Source organism: Hipposideros armiger, unplaced genomic scaffold (genome assembly GCF_001890085.2).
Source record: "Hipposideros armiger isolate ML-2016 unplaced genomic scaffold, ASM189008v1 scaffold_114, whole genome shotgun sequence".
Lineage (NCBI taxonomy): Eukaryota > Metazoa > Chordata > Mammalia > Chiroptera > Hipposideridae > Hipposideros > Hipposideros armiger.
Genome location: NW_017731464.1, coordinates 2,803,533 through 2,823,261, shown reverse-complemented (window position 1 = coordinate 2,823,261; position 19,729 = coordinate 2,803,533). Strand labels below are relative to the sequence as shown.

The following is a 19,729-nucleotide window of genomic DNA, read 5'->3' as shown; positions in this document are numbered from 1 at the left end:
AGGATTGCTTTGTCAGCACCAGCACCAATGCTATAAAGTCTTAGATCTTGTTGATAGATTTGTTATATTTCTTTCTAGAAAAGCCTTGGAATCTTTATGCCCAAGTTATTTGTACTCTGTGTTCAGAGAGAGAGGAGAAAGCCATTAAAGGAACAAGCTTCCCCATTTTCTGCCCCACTTCCAACTTTTGCCTTTTGGTTCCCCTGAGACATCATCCTCCCAACACACACACACACGCACACGCACACGCACACGTACACGTGCATGCGTTCTGAAGGGCAGATGGGCTAGAGCCTTCATCCTAGACCTTCATGATATATTTTGGACAGTGGGTTTCAATGTTCCTTCCATTCCAGTTTGTTTTCTAACTTCCAGATCCATAGAATTCTCTCATCAGGTGATAAGCCTACCCTCACCTTTTTGCTGTTATGGGCTTATTCCTTTCTGTACTTTTAATCTTTTCATGTAAGTTGGGGAGAGTGCTGTCAGGAACCAGAAACTACATTGTTTCATTTATTTCTCGTGGTAACCCGATGAAATGGATGCTACTGACATCTTTACATCTGGGGTAACTGAGCTGTGGGTGAAGCTGGGACTCAAACCCAAGCCTCTCCACCACCAAAGCATGTGCTACTTTTACTGTGTATTGGGAAGAGATGTTAAATACACTGGTTCAAGACACCATCTGAAACAATTACTTCATTTTTTAAAAGATTAAAAATTTTTAACTATTAGAACAGCTGTCAAGATTGGCCAGAAATTAGCCTCTACCTAGGGCTTTTCTTATTTACTGGACCATCTTAAGCAATGATTATCAAACTTAAAAAAAAAAATTCTGTTTAAATGAAAGCTTACACAGAAATCCAAGATGTTTACAGGTAAAATATATGATGCTGTTCTGGCTGAACTTAGGTTGGGATGCCCAGCATTCACTCCTTGGCTGTCCCTGGTGGCCACTAAGACACTTTTCCATTGAGCATAGTTTTGGGCTGCAAATCAGTTGTCCAATGGGGGCAGGGGAGGAGGGGTGTTTTTAGAATACTTTGGTACCGAAATAATATTAAATGTAAATTATTTTTAAATGGATAGGTGAAATTTTTACTCATGTTCTCCATTTTGTAGTTGCATAGAGGTATTATTGCAATTGTATTGAGATCCTCTGTAGTGCTGATTTCTAAATAAGTGAAAATTACTCTGACTTATCCTAATTTATTGAATGGGAATTCACTTAGTTCAAAAATCAGAAATTGCAAAAAGATGTACAGTGAAAGGTCTCCTTCCCATGCTACCCCCATCTATCCACTATTACCTTTCTTGGGAATAGAGTACCCCAAAGATTCCCCATGCTATTATTAGTTTCTTATGTACTCTTCCATACATGAGCAGATTTAAATATATAATATCCCTCTGTTGTTTTACACAAGTTGGGTCTATTTAATAGAGTTGAACAAAAGGAGTTTTTTGAGTTATATGCAAAATGAGTAAAACATTCAGTTTTACCCATACATAACAGTTGCATTTCTTTTAACAGGAAAAAATTGAAGAGTACATCCAAATATATTTATCAAACATTATTTTTGAATGGTGAAAATAGTGACATTAAGATTTGTGCTCTAGGAGAAGAATGGAGCTTACACAAAATATATTTATGTCAAGTAAGTATTTAATTTTTCTATTTGAGTAACCAAGGTAGTCATTTAAAAAACTCAAACTCGAGAAATTCACTCACTTGCTTCATCTGTTCTGCTGAACTCCTGGTAGTTGACTCTGGTTGCTTGGACTTGGGTATATTTTCTGCCTTTTGTCTCTGCTGGCCTCCTTGAACTTGGCCATACATTGTCTAAACCTCTGCTTCTATTTGACATTTCCTGCTTGTCTAGACTTCCGCCTAGAGCTGGCTTCTTTTAAAGGACTGTATCCCAATGCCATCCCTACCCCAACAAGATACACCCTTATTTTTGAGCTTAAAACCACATATGGAACATGAGTCATAATATTTGCTGAATTGATCATACAAATGTTTTATCTTTCCCTCTGTTTCCACCCCTGTAGCTTTGAAAACCACCAGCAACCAGAACCCTGCTAGACTGAGAGTCTTGTGTCAAATCACACATCCCACTTTTTTTTTCCTGTATGAGCCTTGGGACTGGCTTATTCTAGATTCTCCTTCAGCTGTCCAGTTATAAACCTTAGTCAACTCCTCACTCCCCTTCCCCATTTCACTCTCCAACACCTGTCCAATCCCTGTCCATCTTAACCTAAGTATAAACTGCCTTAGCTTCCACATTCTCAGTTCTGTGCAGCACAGCTTCCCTTTTTCTTAACCCGATAACAGGCATAATTATACGTTTCATACCTAGGAATCCTACCTGTCCTGTATTCAAGAAAGCAGAAAATTATCATTCTGATACTATTCTGATGCCATTGAAAGATTATAGAAATTTACACCTGAGAAAAAATGAGATACAAGTATAGCAGGGTTAATTAATTTACCAAGTCTCACAGCTCATGATGGCAGTGCCAGATTCAATCCCAAGTCTATTTGTCTGTAGAGCCTGAGCTGCTGATCACCATGTTTCTCATTTCTTACTTTCAAAACAGGAATAAAATCATTAAAAACAAAACAAAAAAACTCAAGTTTTTTAAAATTAAATTTAATGGAGACATTGTTAATAAGATTACATGAGTTTCAAATGTCCAGTATTATAATACATCATTTGAATATTGCATTGTATGCTCATCGCCCAAAGTTTTGTCTCCTTCCATCACCATATAATTGACTCCCTTTCCCCTCTTCTACCTCCTCCTACCCCCCTTCCCCTTTGGTAACCACCATACAGTTTGTCTGTGTCATTGAGTAAAAAAAACTCATTAAAAAAAACAAAAAAAAACTCAGACTCTTAAGTCATGTTATTGTATTTCACAGTAATCTTTTGCATGGACAGTGGTTAAGTCCTATCATTTGATAAAAAGTCTTGTTTTATTAGAAATATGGCTAACATTGTTATTGAAAACTTAGTTTGATTTAGAAAACAGATTTTTAATTTTCATTGTCATACTAATACCTTTTTTGTCATTATTTCATTAAGGTGCTTATTCTGGTGCCTCCTGTTGACAAAAGGGAGAAAGTTACAGAGAAAAATGTTTAACATTAAAGTTAAGATTGCTGAATTTGTTTATTTTGTATGATTTTTTTAAATTGGGTAAATTCAGCTGAAATGTTGCTATGTAGTTAAGGTTAAACGTGAATGAAAGTTCTTGACAGTCTTCCTTGTCTCCTGGAAAATGCAGTTAAATTAAAGACAACACCAAAAAAATATAATGACTAAGTCATTTAGCTGATACACCTTTTTGATTTCTGTTATGAAAATATTAACCATCTGCCACCCCATTTTAAAGATTCAGAACTTTCAGGGCTGGCCGAGGGGCTCAGTTGGTTAAGAGCTCGCTCAAGAGTTTGAGCTCTGAGCAACAGCGGTTCGAGTCCAGCCCAAGCTGAGCAGCCGCTGAGCTGCCAACAGGTAGCAGGATGGCTCAGCTAAAAAACAAAAACAAACAAACAAACAAAAAAAAAAAAACAAGGTAAAGATTCAGAACTTTCAAAATAAAAGAAAATGTTGCTCTAATGGCTCAAATATTTTATTCACTTATTACTTCATCAAATCTGTCCATTCTTTCTTCAAATCATTGTTCTAGGCATTGGGACTGTAACAGTGAACAATTCAGTTCTTATCCTGTGGAGCTTATATTTTCCCTCTCTTTTTCATCATTTGACAATAATTACCAGTAAAACAGTATAGTTTAAGATTTTTCAGTAGAAACGTTTGAAAGAAATTTTTTTTCTAACATTTCAATCATAATGGTTTTTCTATTAATTTTTTGAACAGTTTTACTTTGCCTTAATGTATATCAATAGCCTGGAGACTGTATCAGAATATTGGTCTCAACTTGAGGATATGGTGCATTGTATCTTGCTTTTTTAATCTCAAAGCAGTTTTGTGAATTTAAGGAAGAGAATGCCTCTGTTAAGGCTGTCCTTCTCAAGAAACTAGATTGTTTATAGTGCAAGCCACATGCTAGTATACAAGCCCCTGAGGACAAAAGCAATGTGTTTTATTTATGGTATATTCACAGTGCCGTATATATACTAAGTACTCAGTAAAATTTTTAATATAAATTAGTTAGTACTTGATCCATTCCAAAATAATTCTGATTATGAGAGGTGCTATGTAGAAAATTAACTAAAGACGTCATCCATTCTGGTACCTTTCCAAGAATTCAGGTCCATTCTGGAATTTTCTGATCAGATAAAACTAAACTTTGGATTTTCCCTAATTTCTTGGTGATCATTCTATTAGTGTCGACTTGGGACTGGACCAGACCCTTTACAGCCACTGAGGTGCAGAAAGGATTTAACAGTTTGAGGGCCTTTAGTCTATTCTCTTCCTCAGTATATTTTTATGTATTCAACCTTGCGTATAGTCATATATTTATGAGAGATACTGAAATATATAACATAATTTCTAAGTTTGAATTTATGGTATCATTGAGAAGGAAAAATATACGTGTAATATACTCAAAAATTGTTTTAACTAAGTAAAAAGCTAATGAGATTCAAATAGTAATACAGAAATGCAGTTCAGATAGTGATATGAGAATTTGGTTTAGTTTTCATTAAATTAGTACTAAACTGAAAATATTTTGATATACCTAAAAGTGACCTTATCTAAATTTCTTTTCTCCTATAGACATATTTGGCAATTCTTTTTCTCCAGATTAGTTACCATAATATCGTTGGCTTAAAATTAGAAATGGGGAAATAATTTGGAAGACACAGGAAATTGATTTTTTTTTCTGTTTTTTTTAAGTCTGGCTACTTTTCTAGTATGTTCAGTGGTTCTTGGAAAGAATCCAGCATGGATATTATTGAACTGGAGATTCCTGACCAGAATATTGATGTAGAAGGTAACTATCACCATAATTATTACTACTATGCAAAATCATAAAAACATAATCTTTTTATTCTTTTGGTAGAAAGTAAATATTTTAACTTTGTAAGCTAGAAAAAAGCTCCATTTAATTCTCCAAGGCAACAACATTATATCGATTTACTCCATAGTTTATCAGTTCTATTCTACCTATCCCTAATCTTTTTAGTCATGTGGGCCAAATTAATCTGTTATGTTTATAAATATATCTACCTGGGATATGGAGGATGTAGGGTGAAGGAAGGAAAAGTATGACCATTTATTTTAATTACATAAAAAAGCTGGTAAATAATAATCATTGATTACGCCCTATATATGAAGATCTTTTTTGGGAGCAACAGGGTGCAAATCTTATAATCAGTATTGATTTAGAGCTGTAAGTGTTCTTAGATGAGGAAGCTGAGGCCTAAAGGATTTAAGGGGCTCATTTTAGGTCTCAAAGCAGTTTAGTGAACCTAGATCAGACTGTAGTTCTCCTAATTGATATGCCAGTGCTCCTTTTGCTCCCTCTTTGATAGCCCAAGTAAAAGTACCCAGTACTCACCACATAGGCAAAGAGAAAAGTTAAGAATATTAATAAAGCAAATCACGTGGGACATAGATGAGAGGTGCAATGGAGGAGAAGGATGAACAGGCTTAGATAGCAGTGGTGAGAGTGTGGCATGGACAGGACCATGAGCTATTCCACACTTCGCGGGGATGAAACACTGAAGCACCAGGATTAAGGTTATCATTGTGTCTGTGTACTTGTACTTAATGATTGGTCTACTCAGGGTATCTTTATAAACTTCTTCCAAGGGTGTCTGAATTCCAACAACTAACTAAAGTCAAGATTAGATGTAGAAGAATCCAACTCGGTTTGGTAAAATAAATGGAAATTTATAACAGTACTATTAAATTAACATCATCAGTCAGTAACCATTACTAGCATTTGAATTACTGATACTTCTCTTCTCCTTTTAAGTACATATTAGATTTAGACATATGTCCTAGTGTGTGAAGACAGTCATTGTTGTTATTTTTATAGTACTCTTATAGATATATTGTTATTTCATTCTACATGTGTACATTTGGTTTCAGCATTGCAGGTTGCATTTGGGTCACTGTATCGAGATGATGTCTTAATAAAGCCTAGTCGAGTTATTGCCATTTTGGCAGCAGCGTGTATGCTACAGTTGGTAAGTATGCACATTATTCAAAGAAAAGATCACAGTTGTGTCTTTGTTTCAAGTATCTATTCCAAAAACAAAAATTTTTACAATTTTTACAATAAAAATGAAATGTGTAATGCTATTTGTGATGTCACTAAAATGCTTAACCAAAAGCAATTTATTATGACTGAAAGGGTCATGATGTCTGTGTAAAGATGAACGCAAGCTATTTCTGTGTAGATATCTAAGAATGACTATAATGTGGAAAGAATTCACTTGTCTAAGTCCATTTATAGATTTCTGTTCATTAATGACATATCTTCACTGTTATGAAACAGATAGCTTATAATTACTAATTTATTTAGCTCATGAGTTCGAAAAACATTGAGTGCTTACTATGTAATCTTTTTCTTAATTATGAAATAATTGTGTGTAAACTACATAAATGTATGTACTCTATTGATAGAATGACAGATTTGTTCATTCAACAGAATTGTATTGAGCAATATGCCAAACTAGGTATAAAGATCCAAAGGTAAATTCAGATATAGTCCCCACCTTCAAGAAGTTCACAATATAATGAGTGTGAAGTTGGGGAAGGAGGGTTGATATGCAGACCCAAAGGTAAAGGAAGAGCTGTCCAATATTCTGGGTACAATAATAAACATCCTGTAGGATTTAGTGGATGCACAAAGCAGTCAGTTCAACCTGGTGGTGTCAAAGAAGGGAGTTGTGTTTGAGGTCGGGTCTTGAAAACTGAAAATATTTCTTTTGCAAAGTAAGAAGAAAGGGAAAGAAAGAGCATTTTCAACAATAAACTAAGACCTGGAGTTGTGAAACTGTGGAGGATTAGAGTGTGAGTGGAACATGACTCCAGCATAGAATACAAGAAGGTTTAGAGAGAGGGAGGCAGAGGCCAAATCATGAAAGTCGCCTCTGTGCCTTTTAAGAAGTTTAGACTTTATATATAACTACTTTTGAAAGATTGTAATCAGGGGAAAGACATATTTCAGAAAGAATGCTTCAGGAGCAATGTGAAGGATGGATTGAAGGAAAAATGAGTATAGAACCTATTGCAACAATCCAAGTGAGGTTCTACAGGAAGGTCAGCTAAATAAGCTATTGACACTAAGAATGGAGAGGAAACTCTTGAATACCAAAGAGGTTTAGCAGAGATAATCCAGCTTTACCTGGTGACAGATGAGATGTTAACAGGAAAGGGAAGGAGTCTAGAATGACTTCCAGGTAAGTTTACAATCCTAATGGAGTCAACGTTTTCTTTTGATCTTTAAAAAAACTTAAGTTTCTTTTCATGTGGCATTTGTATACTGATTTATTTGAAGTACTAGTGAATATCTTGCTAAATATGCTTGAAGTTATTTGATTTTTAAAACATTTTGATCCTTTCCATACTTATTTCCACTAAGTATACTTTATTTTCTAACTTTAGTCCTTTTTTGGTTTTGTTCTAAATTCACTTTCTGCATTATCTTTGTGACTTACCCATTTAACTTAATAATATACTTGCATGAACATATTTCAGAAATTTGAGTAAAAAGTGACAGTATTCTTTCTATATATAGAATACAGTTCATTTGAAATCTATATAAACCTTTTAGATAAAAATTTCAATGTAAGTTTGAAACAATAATATATTTGATTTAGGTGCGTCTCTTAGCTGTTGATAGGTGTTTTAAACTTGAATAAACACTTTCTGATGTTTAATAGTTTACTTGCCTAGCCCATCAATCACATGGTCAACTAACTGACTATGTAAAGAGGTCTTGATTTTAAAGGAACTAGCAAAACAGACAGAATAATGCTTAAATTTGCAAAGGTCCCAGGTAAGGAAAGAATAGAAAAGAAAGAGAATAGCAATATTCATCTCTTCCTTACTGCTTTTATCCCCTTCCTTCCATTTTCATTTCCAAGTATTTAGTTGAATACTTGCTCAATTTTTTCCAGTACCTTTACTGGACTTACAAAAAACTTAGGCTTGCTGCACTTAATACGTTTTCTTTCTTTTCTTTCTTTCTTCTTCTTTGTTTTTTTTTTTTTACTTTTTAATATATAAAAGCACATATTCAGACCTAATTTTTTCCCACATGAAATGGGCCTTTCCAGTGCTTATTTATATTTACAGGATGGTTTAATACAGCAATGTGGTGAAACAATGAAGGAAACAATTAATGTGAAAACTGTATGTGGCTATTACACATCAGCAGGGACCTATGGATTAGATTCTGTAAAGAAAAAGTGAGTTACCCTTTTTGTTTTTTCCCCCATCCCACTTTTGGGAATTTGGCTGCTTTGGTTTCTTGAGAAAATATATAGCTATAAGAAAGAAAGGAAAAAAGATAGGTGAATGGAATTTTATTATAAAAAGTCCTGTTTTACATTTGGACTAATTAGTAAATTCCTCACAAGTGTAGTCTTTGTAAGTGACCATGGGTGGGTTATATACATGCTTAAACAAACTATGGTCAAAAAAAAAAAAAAAAAAAAAAATATGGTCACTCTTTCCAGTAGATTTTTCTGTCAGATTCTTCCAAGTAGTAAGCATAATGACATCATATTAGTGCAACTATTGACAATGTTTTTAACTCTTGAGAATTGCAGTACCGATTTTCAAATAATAAAGACGGTCATGGAAGTCTGTAAATCCCTTCATAAACCATTTAACACAAACTTGAAATGAGGTTTTCACGATTAGAAATGCCCTTATTAATATAAAGGGAATATTCCCATAATAACTGCTGACAAAAGTAATACTAAATTTTCAATTGTTAAATTTAAAAAATTGAGCATGTCCTAGCAAGACTAATATTCTGTTTTTATTTTAACTGTAAGTCTTAATAAATCATAAATAGATGATACATAATGCAATTCCATGTTTTAATTTCAGGTGCCTTGAATGGCTTCTAAACAATTTGATGACTCACCAGAATGTTGAACTTTTTAAGGAACTCAGGTATTTGAATTTTAAATAACTTTATAATTAATCATTCTAAAATACTATTTTTCATTTATCAGAGTATGCAAGATATTTTTGTATAAAATAAAAATATATTGCTTATGAAAAAGTGAATAATTTAATGAAAGATATTTTTACTACATCCATGAACTGAAGAAATGCTACACAAATTTCTTCACTGTTAATGATACAACATATATTATGTTGACTGTTTTAACCAATTTTAATAGAAAAATTCATTGCTGCTATAAAATTACAGAAAAGTCTCAAGTGTTACCTCACTTTTGCTGGGCTCTTAGAGAATCTAAAAGTTTATTTTAAAAACCATCTTTAAACCATCATTGAGAAGTTTGAGGAAATTGTTGGAAACTTTTTGATAAGCCTAATGAAATTAAATTCACAATTAGGTTGGCCTTTTGAATAAGTCAACTTACTGTTCATTCCTCTCCCTTCCTTCCACAAATCCTCAGAATGTCCACTATGTAGACAGGCACTCTCATGGGGGCTATAAAGGACTCAGAGATGATGATGTTACGGTCTCTGCCCTCAAGGAGCTTATGTGTAGTAATGGGGGAATCTGAGGAATTCAGGGTGGGAATCAATCATCTTTTAGGCTTTACAGTCATTTTCAGACTTGCATTTCCTTGACAGTGGTTCTTCTGAGACAAGGGTACAGATGTCCCTAGTAGTATGTGACATCCCAATGGAAATGTACAAATCCAAAGAGTTTATGTTGCATAGCTTCCTGGGATGTCAGTTTTACTGATTGGGGGGTGGGGAGGTGGGGCGGCGTGGGGAACTGAGAGAGAGTTAAACACGTTTATGTTTAAATACGTTATGGAATAGAGAAATTTCAAATATTTTTGAACTTTCAAGATAAAATACAAGAATTAATATAAATGTTATTTTTATGGCTAGACCACCTCCTGAATTCCTGGGTTCTTTCCTTTTCTCTGCCCTTAAGAGGTGCTTTGGTAGGAAATTTGAGAGGCATTATTCTATAAAAAGTCATTACGTTAGTGATGTCATAGCATAAACAAAGCTCTGCAGTATATTTGGTTTGAAAATCATTAGAAACACTACTTTTTTTGTTTTATAATTACTCATTGTGCTTTTCAAAAGGAAGATAGATCTTACTGGTCATCTTTAAAACCCAGATGCTCTTCTGGCTTTTTCTGACTTAAAGGAAAAAAAGAAAAAGGGAGGGGAGGGGGAAGGAAAACAACTGTTGATATCATTTTTACTCCAACTTTAACCTAACACATGTTTCTTGATCTTACTCTCTTTAATAATAATAAAAACATGTTTTATGACTAAGCAATTCTCTTAAGCCAAGAGTTTAAAGGTTACTGTGAAGATATAGCTATTTCAGTGAATTTTGACAAGTGTCTTTTTTTTTTTTTTTTAACATTGAATGGGGAGGATGAAAAAAGGAAGTATTATCAGAGAATACTAAAAGTTATCTTATTTTGGGACCTTGCTTTAACTTGATTAACTAGCAGATCAAAGTTCTTTGTTTTCCTATCAGTACAAAAAAAGACCTTTCATAACACACTATCTGAATGACCCTTGTGTTCAAATAGATTGTTTTCTGTCTAAGATTCTTTGTCTTGGGCAAAAAGACTGATGTAATTTTTAATTCAACGTTTCTTTGGATAAAACAAAGTTTTCAGTTCTACCAGACTGTTTTAGATAGTGCATGAAGATAAACTCACTACCTCTGTTTTATTTTTTTCTAGTATAAATGTTATGAAACAGCTCATTGGTTCATCTAACTTATTTGTGATGCAAGTGGAGATGGATGTATACACAGCTCTTAAAAAGGTATTGATGTAATATGTGTGTAAGGATATCACCTCAGTATTGAGTATAATAGTGAAAAACTGGAAACAGCTAGTGTCCAGTGATAAGGGAATGGTTATAAATATAAGAAAAGTAAAAGGAAATATGCCAAAATGTTAAATAGTCTTTACATTTAGTCGTGGTATCATGAGTGATTTTAATATCGTTCTTTATACTCTTTTTTCCTAGGAATACATTTCTGTTTTTTCCCAGATTTTTTGTCAACAACAATCATGTTATTGTTATGTCATTTACATAATCAGAAATGTTAAAGGTTTTATAGTTGACTCTTGAACAACTCCAGGGTTAGAGGCACTGAAACCACCCCCTCAGTCAAAAATTTGACTCCCTAAAAACTTAACTACCAATAACTACTAAAAGCCTACTGTTGACCAGACACCTTACTGATAACATACACAGTCAGTTAACACAGTCTGTATGTTATATGAATTCTGTATTCTTACAATAAAGTAAGCTAGAGAAACAAAAATGTGATGAAAATCATAAGGAAGAGTAAATGCATTTACAGTATTCATTGAAAAAAGTCCATGTATAAGTAGACCTGCACAGTTCAAACCCATGTTATGCAAGGGTCAGTTGTATGTGGTTTTCAGAAATGTTTTCAGGGTGAAAAAGGGGAAGGGATTAAGAAATACAAATTGGTAGTTACAAAATAGACATGGGGATGTAAAGTACAGCATAGGGAATATAATCACTAATATTGTAGAAACTATATAGTGCCAAGTGAGTACTAGACTAATCGGGGGAAAAGGATCACTTTTTATTATTATATCAATGTGTAACCACTATGCTGTACACCTGAAACTAATAAAAATAATATTGAATGTCAACTGTAATTGAAAAATAAATAAATGTTTTCAAAGTTAAGCTTTAGTTAAATTAATCACTATATGAGGAAATTTTCACATGTCCTTTTTCTAGAAAACATTGAAATTCTCCTTTCAAATACCATATTTGCACTTCAGGCATATGTTCTATGTCATCCTTTTGAAAGATTTCAACATTTTAAATGTAATTTTAACAGCTCTGAAGAGGCAAAATGGCTACTGTTCTATTTTTGTCATTGGGCAGAACCCAGGTATTATCAGTCCTAATCCCTTGCTTTTCCCACTGCATAATTTTGCCTTTAACCTTTTGTACCCAGTGTGGAGTCTGCATTTAACACAGTGATCCTAGGAATGAGACACCTTCTAGTGTATCATTGTAGTTGTTTGTTTTTATGGTAAGATGTGATTTTTTAACTATTTTTCTTCAAGGAAGTTTAGTAACTGGGTTATCTGATCATTAAAGGAGTGGTAAGCAGCTCACTACTAGCTCTGAGCCACTGGTAGCATTCATTCTTTCCTATTGTAACTGCTTTTATGACAGTAATGATAAATGCTTAGTGTGTGCCAAGCATTATTCAAAGTACGTTATACATATTGTTTTACTGTCCTATGAGGTAGACATGATCATGCTCATTAAACAAAGGAAGAAATTAAGGCCCAGAGAAATTAGGTAATTTGCCTAACTATTAAGTAGCAGGGTCAGGATTTAAAAGTCCATGCTCTTTATTACTCTGCATACTTTCTCAACAGCAATAAGACAATAAGACACTCCTTTTTCCCTTGTTTAATTTATTCCTTTTATAATCTCACATAGTATATAGTGAAATTGAGTTAACTGGTGAGTAGCATAAATTAGTATAAAATTGCTAATGTATACATATTAAACCTTTACTTTTTAATAGTGTAACTACAGTGTTTGAGACCTAAATACTTTCAAAGATTAGTTTATTCTTTATCACACACTCACCTAGTTTTTATCATTGGACAACAATTAATGCCATGATTAATTTAAATCTTGTAAGCATGTCATGTAACAGTTCTACTTCTTTCAATTGCTTGTAATGAAAATTAATCTTTTTAGATATTATGTTTTAAGGTAGCAGCAGTTTAAAAATGTAAAATCATAATATGATAAAATCTTGTAATTTTTTTTTCTTATTTACTTTTTTAACCTAGTGGATGTTCCTTCAACTTGTGCCTTCTTGGAATGGATCTTTAAAACAGCTTTTGACTGAAACAGATGTCTGGTTTTCTAAGAAGAGAAAAGGTACGCCTGAAATTTTAATTGAGAAATTGTTCATTTGTTTTCTTAATTGAAATTTATTAAAATCAGAGTCTGACTTATTTATAGACCTAGAGAATTTTAGAGCTGGAGAGTACCTTTGCAATTATCTAATTCAGCCCCTCATTTACACTGAGAAAATTGAGGCTGGATAAGAAAAATGCCTTGCTTAGTATTCACTGAATTATTATTCCTTGAACTAACACCATGTATTGATTCCCAAAATTATTGTTTTTTCCATTTTCATCACCGACAGATATTGGTGATAGCATTTGTCTTTTGTTAGACAACACTGAATTTTCCCTAACATATTAAACCCTGTGTTTCAGGCAACAGTGCTTAACATGGTTGGGTGGGGGGCCAATGAACAGGCTTCGGTATGTCACTAACCCCCAAAAGTGGATGCAAAATTTCGTGTCTGTGTGTGTTGCATTTGGGGTTGTTGGGCGAGAGCTTCCATACCTTTCATGAGATTCCCAGGAAAGCCTGATCTCAACTTGGTTAAGATCAACGGCCATAAGATCTTTCTTATCTAGACAGGTGGAGCATGCAATATATTTATGTTTTTACTTTGCTAAAACAGATACAGAAAAAAATTGTAATGGCCCTCAAGTACAAGGAAGTAGATAAATCACAATCCTTAGTCCATGATTTTCTTAGTTTACTTGTCATTTTTGGTCATTGCAGGGCCATCTTTTTTGTTTATTTTTAATAATATATTGAACCTCTAGAAATTAATCTTCAAATACTAAATCATTAATAACTTCAGTCTACTCGTGTGCTTCTTTCCTTTTATGTCCCTCTGACTTTCTCCAACCACTGTCTTGAATTTGTATTTATTATTTCCTTGTTTAAAAAAGAATAATATTATTGCATTATGCATGTATGTCTTTACAAATATAGTGGTGTGCTGGTAAACTGTATATCTGAAAATATAATCCCGGTTTGTATCATTTTTTTAAATTTCCATTTTACAAATTCTCCCAACTTGGCCTGTTGCAAGCTACCAACATGACATTACTGAATACAGAGTTGGGGAAAAAGCATACCATCAGTTTCTGTGAACCAGTTCTAGCCAGCTCCAGCACACACCGGACAATATCTTTTTGTTTTGATTGTTATTATACCATTTCATATTGTCTTGATTTTCATTTTCTTAAGATAAATAGATTGAACAGCTCTTTAGATGTTTATTGGCCATATATTTCCTCTTCTGTGAAATGTCTGTTCAGATCATTTTCCTATTTTAATATTGTTTGTCTTTTCTTAATCACTTGTAGGCATTCTTTACATATTCTTGATAACCAATCCTTTGTCATAAATATGCGTTGCACTTATCTTCCGGTTTGTAGATTTTCTTTTTTTACTTTCTTAAAGGTGTCTTTTAATGAATAGAAGTTTTTAATTTAGTGCTCTTTGTGTCTTGTTTAAATAAATTTTGTAGAGTTATTTTATGAAGTGAGATTTTCTAGCTTAGAACCAGATAAATTATTTTTCTATCAAGTTCATAAATCAGAAATGTAAAAAGGACCATGCCAATAAAATCTAACTTGATTTACTTAAAGAACAAAATGCTCAACATATCTTAAATTATGCTTTAGTCTTACATTATGGTATTTAAAGAAGGGTCAGAGAAATTAGGGATCAGAGGAGAAAATTTAAACAGGAGAGAGATAAAATCTGAAAGAGATAAAGAGGGTAGAGAAGTTAAAAAGACAATGAGGCGCAATAGAAATAGCAGATGTTAGGTAAATGTTGACATAAACTTATGCTTAGTTGAGCTCCAGAGGGATGTGTACCACAGCAATCCATCAAGAGAGAAATTATTTTGTAGCCTAAGTGGCAGAAACGAGAGTAAGAAGCTGTGGGCCACTTTTGGTTTCCTCACTGTGGGCTCTCCACCCCGGCCGGCCTCAGTAATGTAAAAGTATACAGTTTAAAATAACTTTTCAGGGAGACCTTTATTGCATAAAGCAAAATATATGTGTAATGCTCTTATTTTTCAGTGAGTACTTTTGAGGTCATTTCACACAGTTTTAAAATTATAAACATGAATACTCGAGAAATAGGACAGAAAAATCACTTGTGGTCCCCTCATCCATTATATTTTGGTATATTTCTCTTAGTTTTTCTTAATTATTTGGCTTTTCAGATCTAAATGGGTCAGGACTACAAGAAAAAAATAGAAATTTAGAAATTTTTTGCAATTATATATATAGATTGCTATTGAATTTGGCAGGTGCAATTAGTATGGCCACATTTTTAGTCAGCTAGAATCTTTAAAACATATTTTCTTTTAATTCCATGAATTATTACAAAAGTAAATGAGTCAGTCTCTTTTATGCCCTTGAAGAAAAGGCTTCATGGGATAATTTCCAGATTTCTATGACAATCTAGAATTAGATTTTTATAACTTGAGTTCATGTGATGGAGTACCTAAGATAAGCACCTATGATAAGAACATAATGGTATTCTTAGTACACCCCCATGAAATTGGCACATTTAATTCAACATATGAAGTAGAACTAATGTTATTAAAAAAAAAGATAAGACACGTAAATCTACAGTCCATGCCTGTTATATAAGTAAATAAAGTTAACTATTTTTTAAATGAGTTTACTACTTGTTTGCTTTGACTCTAGGCAGGTGCCAAAGGAATACAAAAAATGTTTGAAATAAAAATTTGAAAATTGTGAAAATTCTTTTTCATTAATTTGACTGTCATTTTGCAGTTTTCAAGAAAAAATTATTTTAGTGGGCATCACCTCCTTTCTGGTTCACAGCAAACCTGTGTTCCATGTAAAGCATAGTTTGAGAAGTAATAGTCTTCAATCGCAACTCACAACTTCTTTTCCCTATCCTTACTAGCAACAGGGCTCAATACACTCCCATGGGTAGATCTTGTTTAATAGAAAACAGACCAGGGCTTATGCATGAGGCCCTGTTTGATAGCAGTAACTCTAGACCTTTCCCTCCGGCTCATGCAAGCACATTGGAATGCAGCTGGGAGTAAGTATCTATTTTTAGAAATAACTTTAAGTTGTCCCTAAAAGAAAAAAATTCATATACTTCTTAAGCTTGAATTATTTTAATAATAAATACTACCCATGTGTTGCCAATCCATGGCTGCAATGTCTTTATATCTTCTTTAAAGTATTTAAATAGAGAAGTAATAAATTAGTGTTCATCACATGTAACTAAAGCATAAGTTAGGAGAATCCCAAGAGACATTCTATGACCTGTGTTCTTGCGAAGACCCTTGAGTGACGCATTTAGGCTCTGGAGTTCCACTGGAGTGTTGGTTCAGTGCCTTGGAGAGGGAATTCTGGAGAGACACCTTAATCCTAACTACCATTCTCAAGCATTCCTTTCTCACCTAGCTGCACTGTAAGCTCCAAAGTTAATTTCCTGGGGCTTTTTTATAAATTTCCCCAACTTTTTATCCACACACCTAAGGTTTATAAAAAATTCTTGAAAACTTTGAAACTAGCTTATTTGTATTCTAATTGTGTGTGTGTGTGTGTGTGTGCGCGCGCGCGCTGTTTCCACCCATAAAACATTTAAAAATAAAATTAATAGATTTGAAAAGAATGGCAATTTAATTTAAACTGTTTTTTATAGATTTTGAAGGTATGACCTTCCTTGAAACTGAGCAAGGAAAACCATTTGTGTCAGTATTCAGACATTTAAGGCTGCAATATATTATCAGTGACTTGGCCTCTGCAAGAATTGTTGAACAAGATTCTCTAGTACCTTCAGGTAAGAAAACATGATGAAATTATGATTTTAAGTATGTATTATTTTTTTTATTATAATAGAAACATATCATAGAAAATAATAATAAATAGAAATTATCCTTAATCCTAAGAAGGTATGCATTTCTATATCAAAACTAAATCATACTGTATAGGTAATTTTCTGTGTTCACATTATATATTTTGGGTATTTTCCCATATTATTAAATATTCTCTACAATATTTAAATGGCTATACAATTTTCTGTAATATGGGTGTTCTTTAATTTGATTAACCAGTACACTATTTTGGACCAGACTTTTAAAAATGACTTTTCTAGTATTATTTAAAGGTTATAACTGCTTTTTCTATTAATGCTCCTTAAATTTGTTTATCTTCTTTTTTTCTTATTCTACTCTTAAACCTCATGTCAAAGCAAATGTAATATCTTTGCTAATTATAATTTAAAAATTTTTTAAACAATTACTAATTTAATTTTTCTAAGTTAAATCTTTAGAGCTTGTATAAGATTCAGTTCAGTACTATTATATATGTTTATAAGAAATATAAAATAGAATTTGTTTGAAAATTTATTGTAATTTGTAAACATTAGTAATTAGAGTTATAGATTTATCTGAAAAGTTGGAATTATTTTGACACCTCAATTTTTAATATAGCTGTGTGTTTATGGATTTACATTGTTCCTGGAATCTGTGTTGGAGAGGTATTGAATGGGAAGCAAACCCAGATTTAACACTCTGGTATATTTCAAAGTAATGCATTTTTATAAAATCACTTTAGCAGGTTTATTGACAGTGTTTTTCTGTTAATTTCCTATAAATCATTTTTACAGTGTTAATTTTAGAGAGCCAAGATGAAAGGATATGTATTATATTTGCATGGTTGTGAGGGGGTTTTTTTAAGACACAATTTCTCTGAAGGTTATATTCCCTATAGTATAGCAGTTCTACAGTAGTTTTAGTATATGTTATACACCAGACCCTAGCAATGGTGTAATATTAGATGCCAAGGCCAGTTACATCCTAATCATACTTTTTAAGGCTCTTTAGAAATGAATTTTAAAAGAGGTTTAAAAAAAAGGCTGTTCTAAAGTACTTTAATTTAGGTGTGTCTGTGATTCAAGTGGATAAGCTTTTGTATTTTTGGAATGAGAGATGGGTGTAAGTATTTTTAGACTGCAATATTTTATTCAGTATAAAATTGAAAAGAATTTAGATCCTATATTTCTGACCAGATTTCAGCCATTTTTTCTGACATAAAATTACAACAGAGGGGTTTTTTTCATGTTAGTATATCCCATGTTATACATATAAATGGATAAATAGGTTTTCCTATATATTCAAATAAAAGTTATTTCAAAAGCAGAATATAAATTAAAATTATATCCCATGTTGTTTGTGAGGGTGGCAAAAAGTGGCCACATAACTCATTATCAAAACTGATTAGTGTGTGCTCTCAATAGCAATGTATCCTAGATTTGAAGTAAATTAAAATAATTTTTATTACTTAGCTAAAATTCATTGATCATTTTTTAGAAAGAGTGCCAAACACGTATTAACATTATTCAAAGTTATGCATTCTGGGGAGCTTTAGTACATATATTTTGACCATCTTGAGGTCAGAAATTTTAGAAATATGTTAAATCAGGACTTTGTATAGAAACATTCTATTTTAGGATTCAGCTGCATTAAGTAAGCACAGTTGAACTCCATTATTTCAAGGAATTAGATTTATCTTAGGTCAGACCATTAAATCTATTTAATTCATACTCTCATTGTTATGTTTCCCTCCCCCTTGATACCTCTGACCTGTCTTGTCTCATTCCTCCAAACCTTTCTGTGTGTACTCTGGAAGCAGGGTCAGCAAACTCGCATCACTTCATTTCTTCCTTCCATTTATATAACTCTCCCAGAAGATACTATTTTCTCTCTATAGAGGGCTTTCCAAATCAGTTAAAACACCCTGCCAGTATAGGAGTAGGATTTTTTTTTCCTATGTATTAGCTGTCAACAACAACATTGCTTTTGAACTAGTGTTCTGTTATTTGGGGGCTGCTGCTATTGGATGAACTACCAGTGAGTGACCAGAAAGATTTCTAGTACAACATTTTATTCTTTTAGATTAAGGCAGGAAAGGAGGGACAAAAATATGTACCCATGTTTTTAACTTGTTAAAATGCTTTTGGTTTGAAAGGAGATTATTCAAAGGTTGTTGGAGCTTAAATTTTTTTTTTTTACTAGTTTCAGGTGTATAAGGAGCTTAAGTTTTAAAACATTTTCATGGGATATTATCATAGATGATATTTGAGAATATATATGTGTAAACCTTTCATTCCAATTTTATAAATAAATCGCAAAATGCCATATTCTGTCTAGCTCAGTGAATTTCAAACTGCAAGCATAACCATTAGTGAGTTGAGAAATTATTTTAATGGGAGTGACCTGCCTTTTTTAAAAAAATAAAACATAGTAAAACAGAATTTAAAAATCTAAATTCATTGCAAATAAGATACACAATATGTATGTATGTAAACTGAGTCACACAAACTTTGCTTCTAGTCTTTACCTACTGAAGACAAATTGTCTGTGGCCTAGATATTTGGCAGTCATTCCTTAAATATAGCAAGAATGTTATTTTGGGGGAAATAAACAGTAAAATTGAATTTATAGAGTTTTGAAGAAAGATACCATAAGTCAGTGCAAGTTATCTGTATGCTTTCATTAGGTAGAGACTTATGAAGTGAAAACCAGATTTTAATGGCACTAGGGTTTCCCCCTTCCTTTATGTAAAGGTAGATCAGGGGCCGGCCGAGTGGCGCGTTGGTTAAGAGCTGGCTTGGGACGCCAGAGGGCCCCGGTTCAGATCCCACATATGAGGGCCAGTGACACT

The 19,729-nt window shown here is 33.0% G+C and overlaps 1 protein-coding gene across 3 annotated transcripts in view; it reads left to right on the top strand.

Moving 5' to 3' along the window:
* The window catches only part of GMCL1 (germ cell-less 1, spermatogenesis associated), a 41,637-nt gene that overhangs the window by 4,391 nt on the left and 17,517 nt on the right, over positions 1–19,729 (top strand). For 2 of the 3 annotated variants that reach the window (XM_019647692.1, XM_019647694.1), the window contains exons 2-9: positions 1,532–1,655; positions 4,869–4,965; positions 6,069–6,166; positions 8,217–8,395; positions 9,045–9,110; positions 10,853–10,937; positions 12,980–13,070; positions 16,707–16,844. In XM_019647692.1, the coding sequence (XP_019503237.1) occupies positions 1,532–1,655; positions 4,869–4,965; positions 6,069–6,166; positions 8,217–8,395; positions 9,045–9,110; positions 10,853–10,937; positions 12,980–13,070; positions 16,707–16,844 (878 nt within the window). The remainder of the gene's footprint in view (positions 1–1,531; positions 1,656–4,868; positions 4,966–6,068; positions 6,167–8,216; positions 8,396–9,044; positions 9,111–10,852; positions 10,938–12,979; positions 13,071–16,706; positions 16,845–19,729) is intronic. The other variant, XM_019647693.1, reaches the window with a different exon arrangement.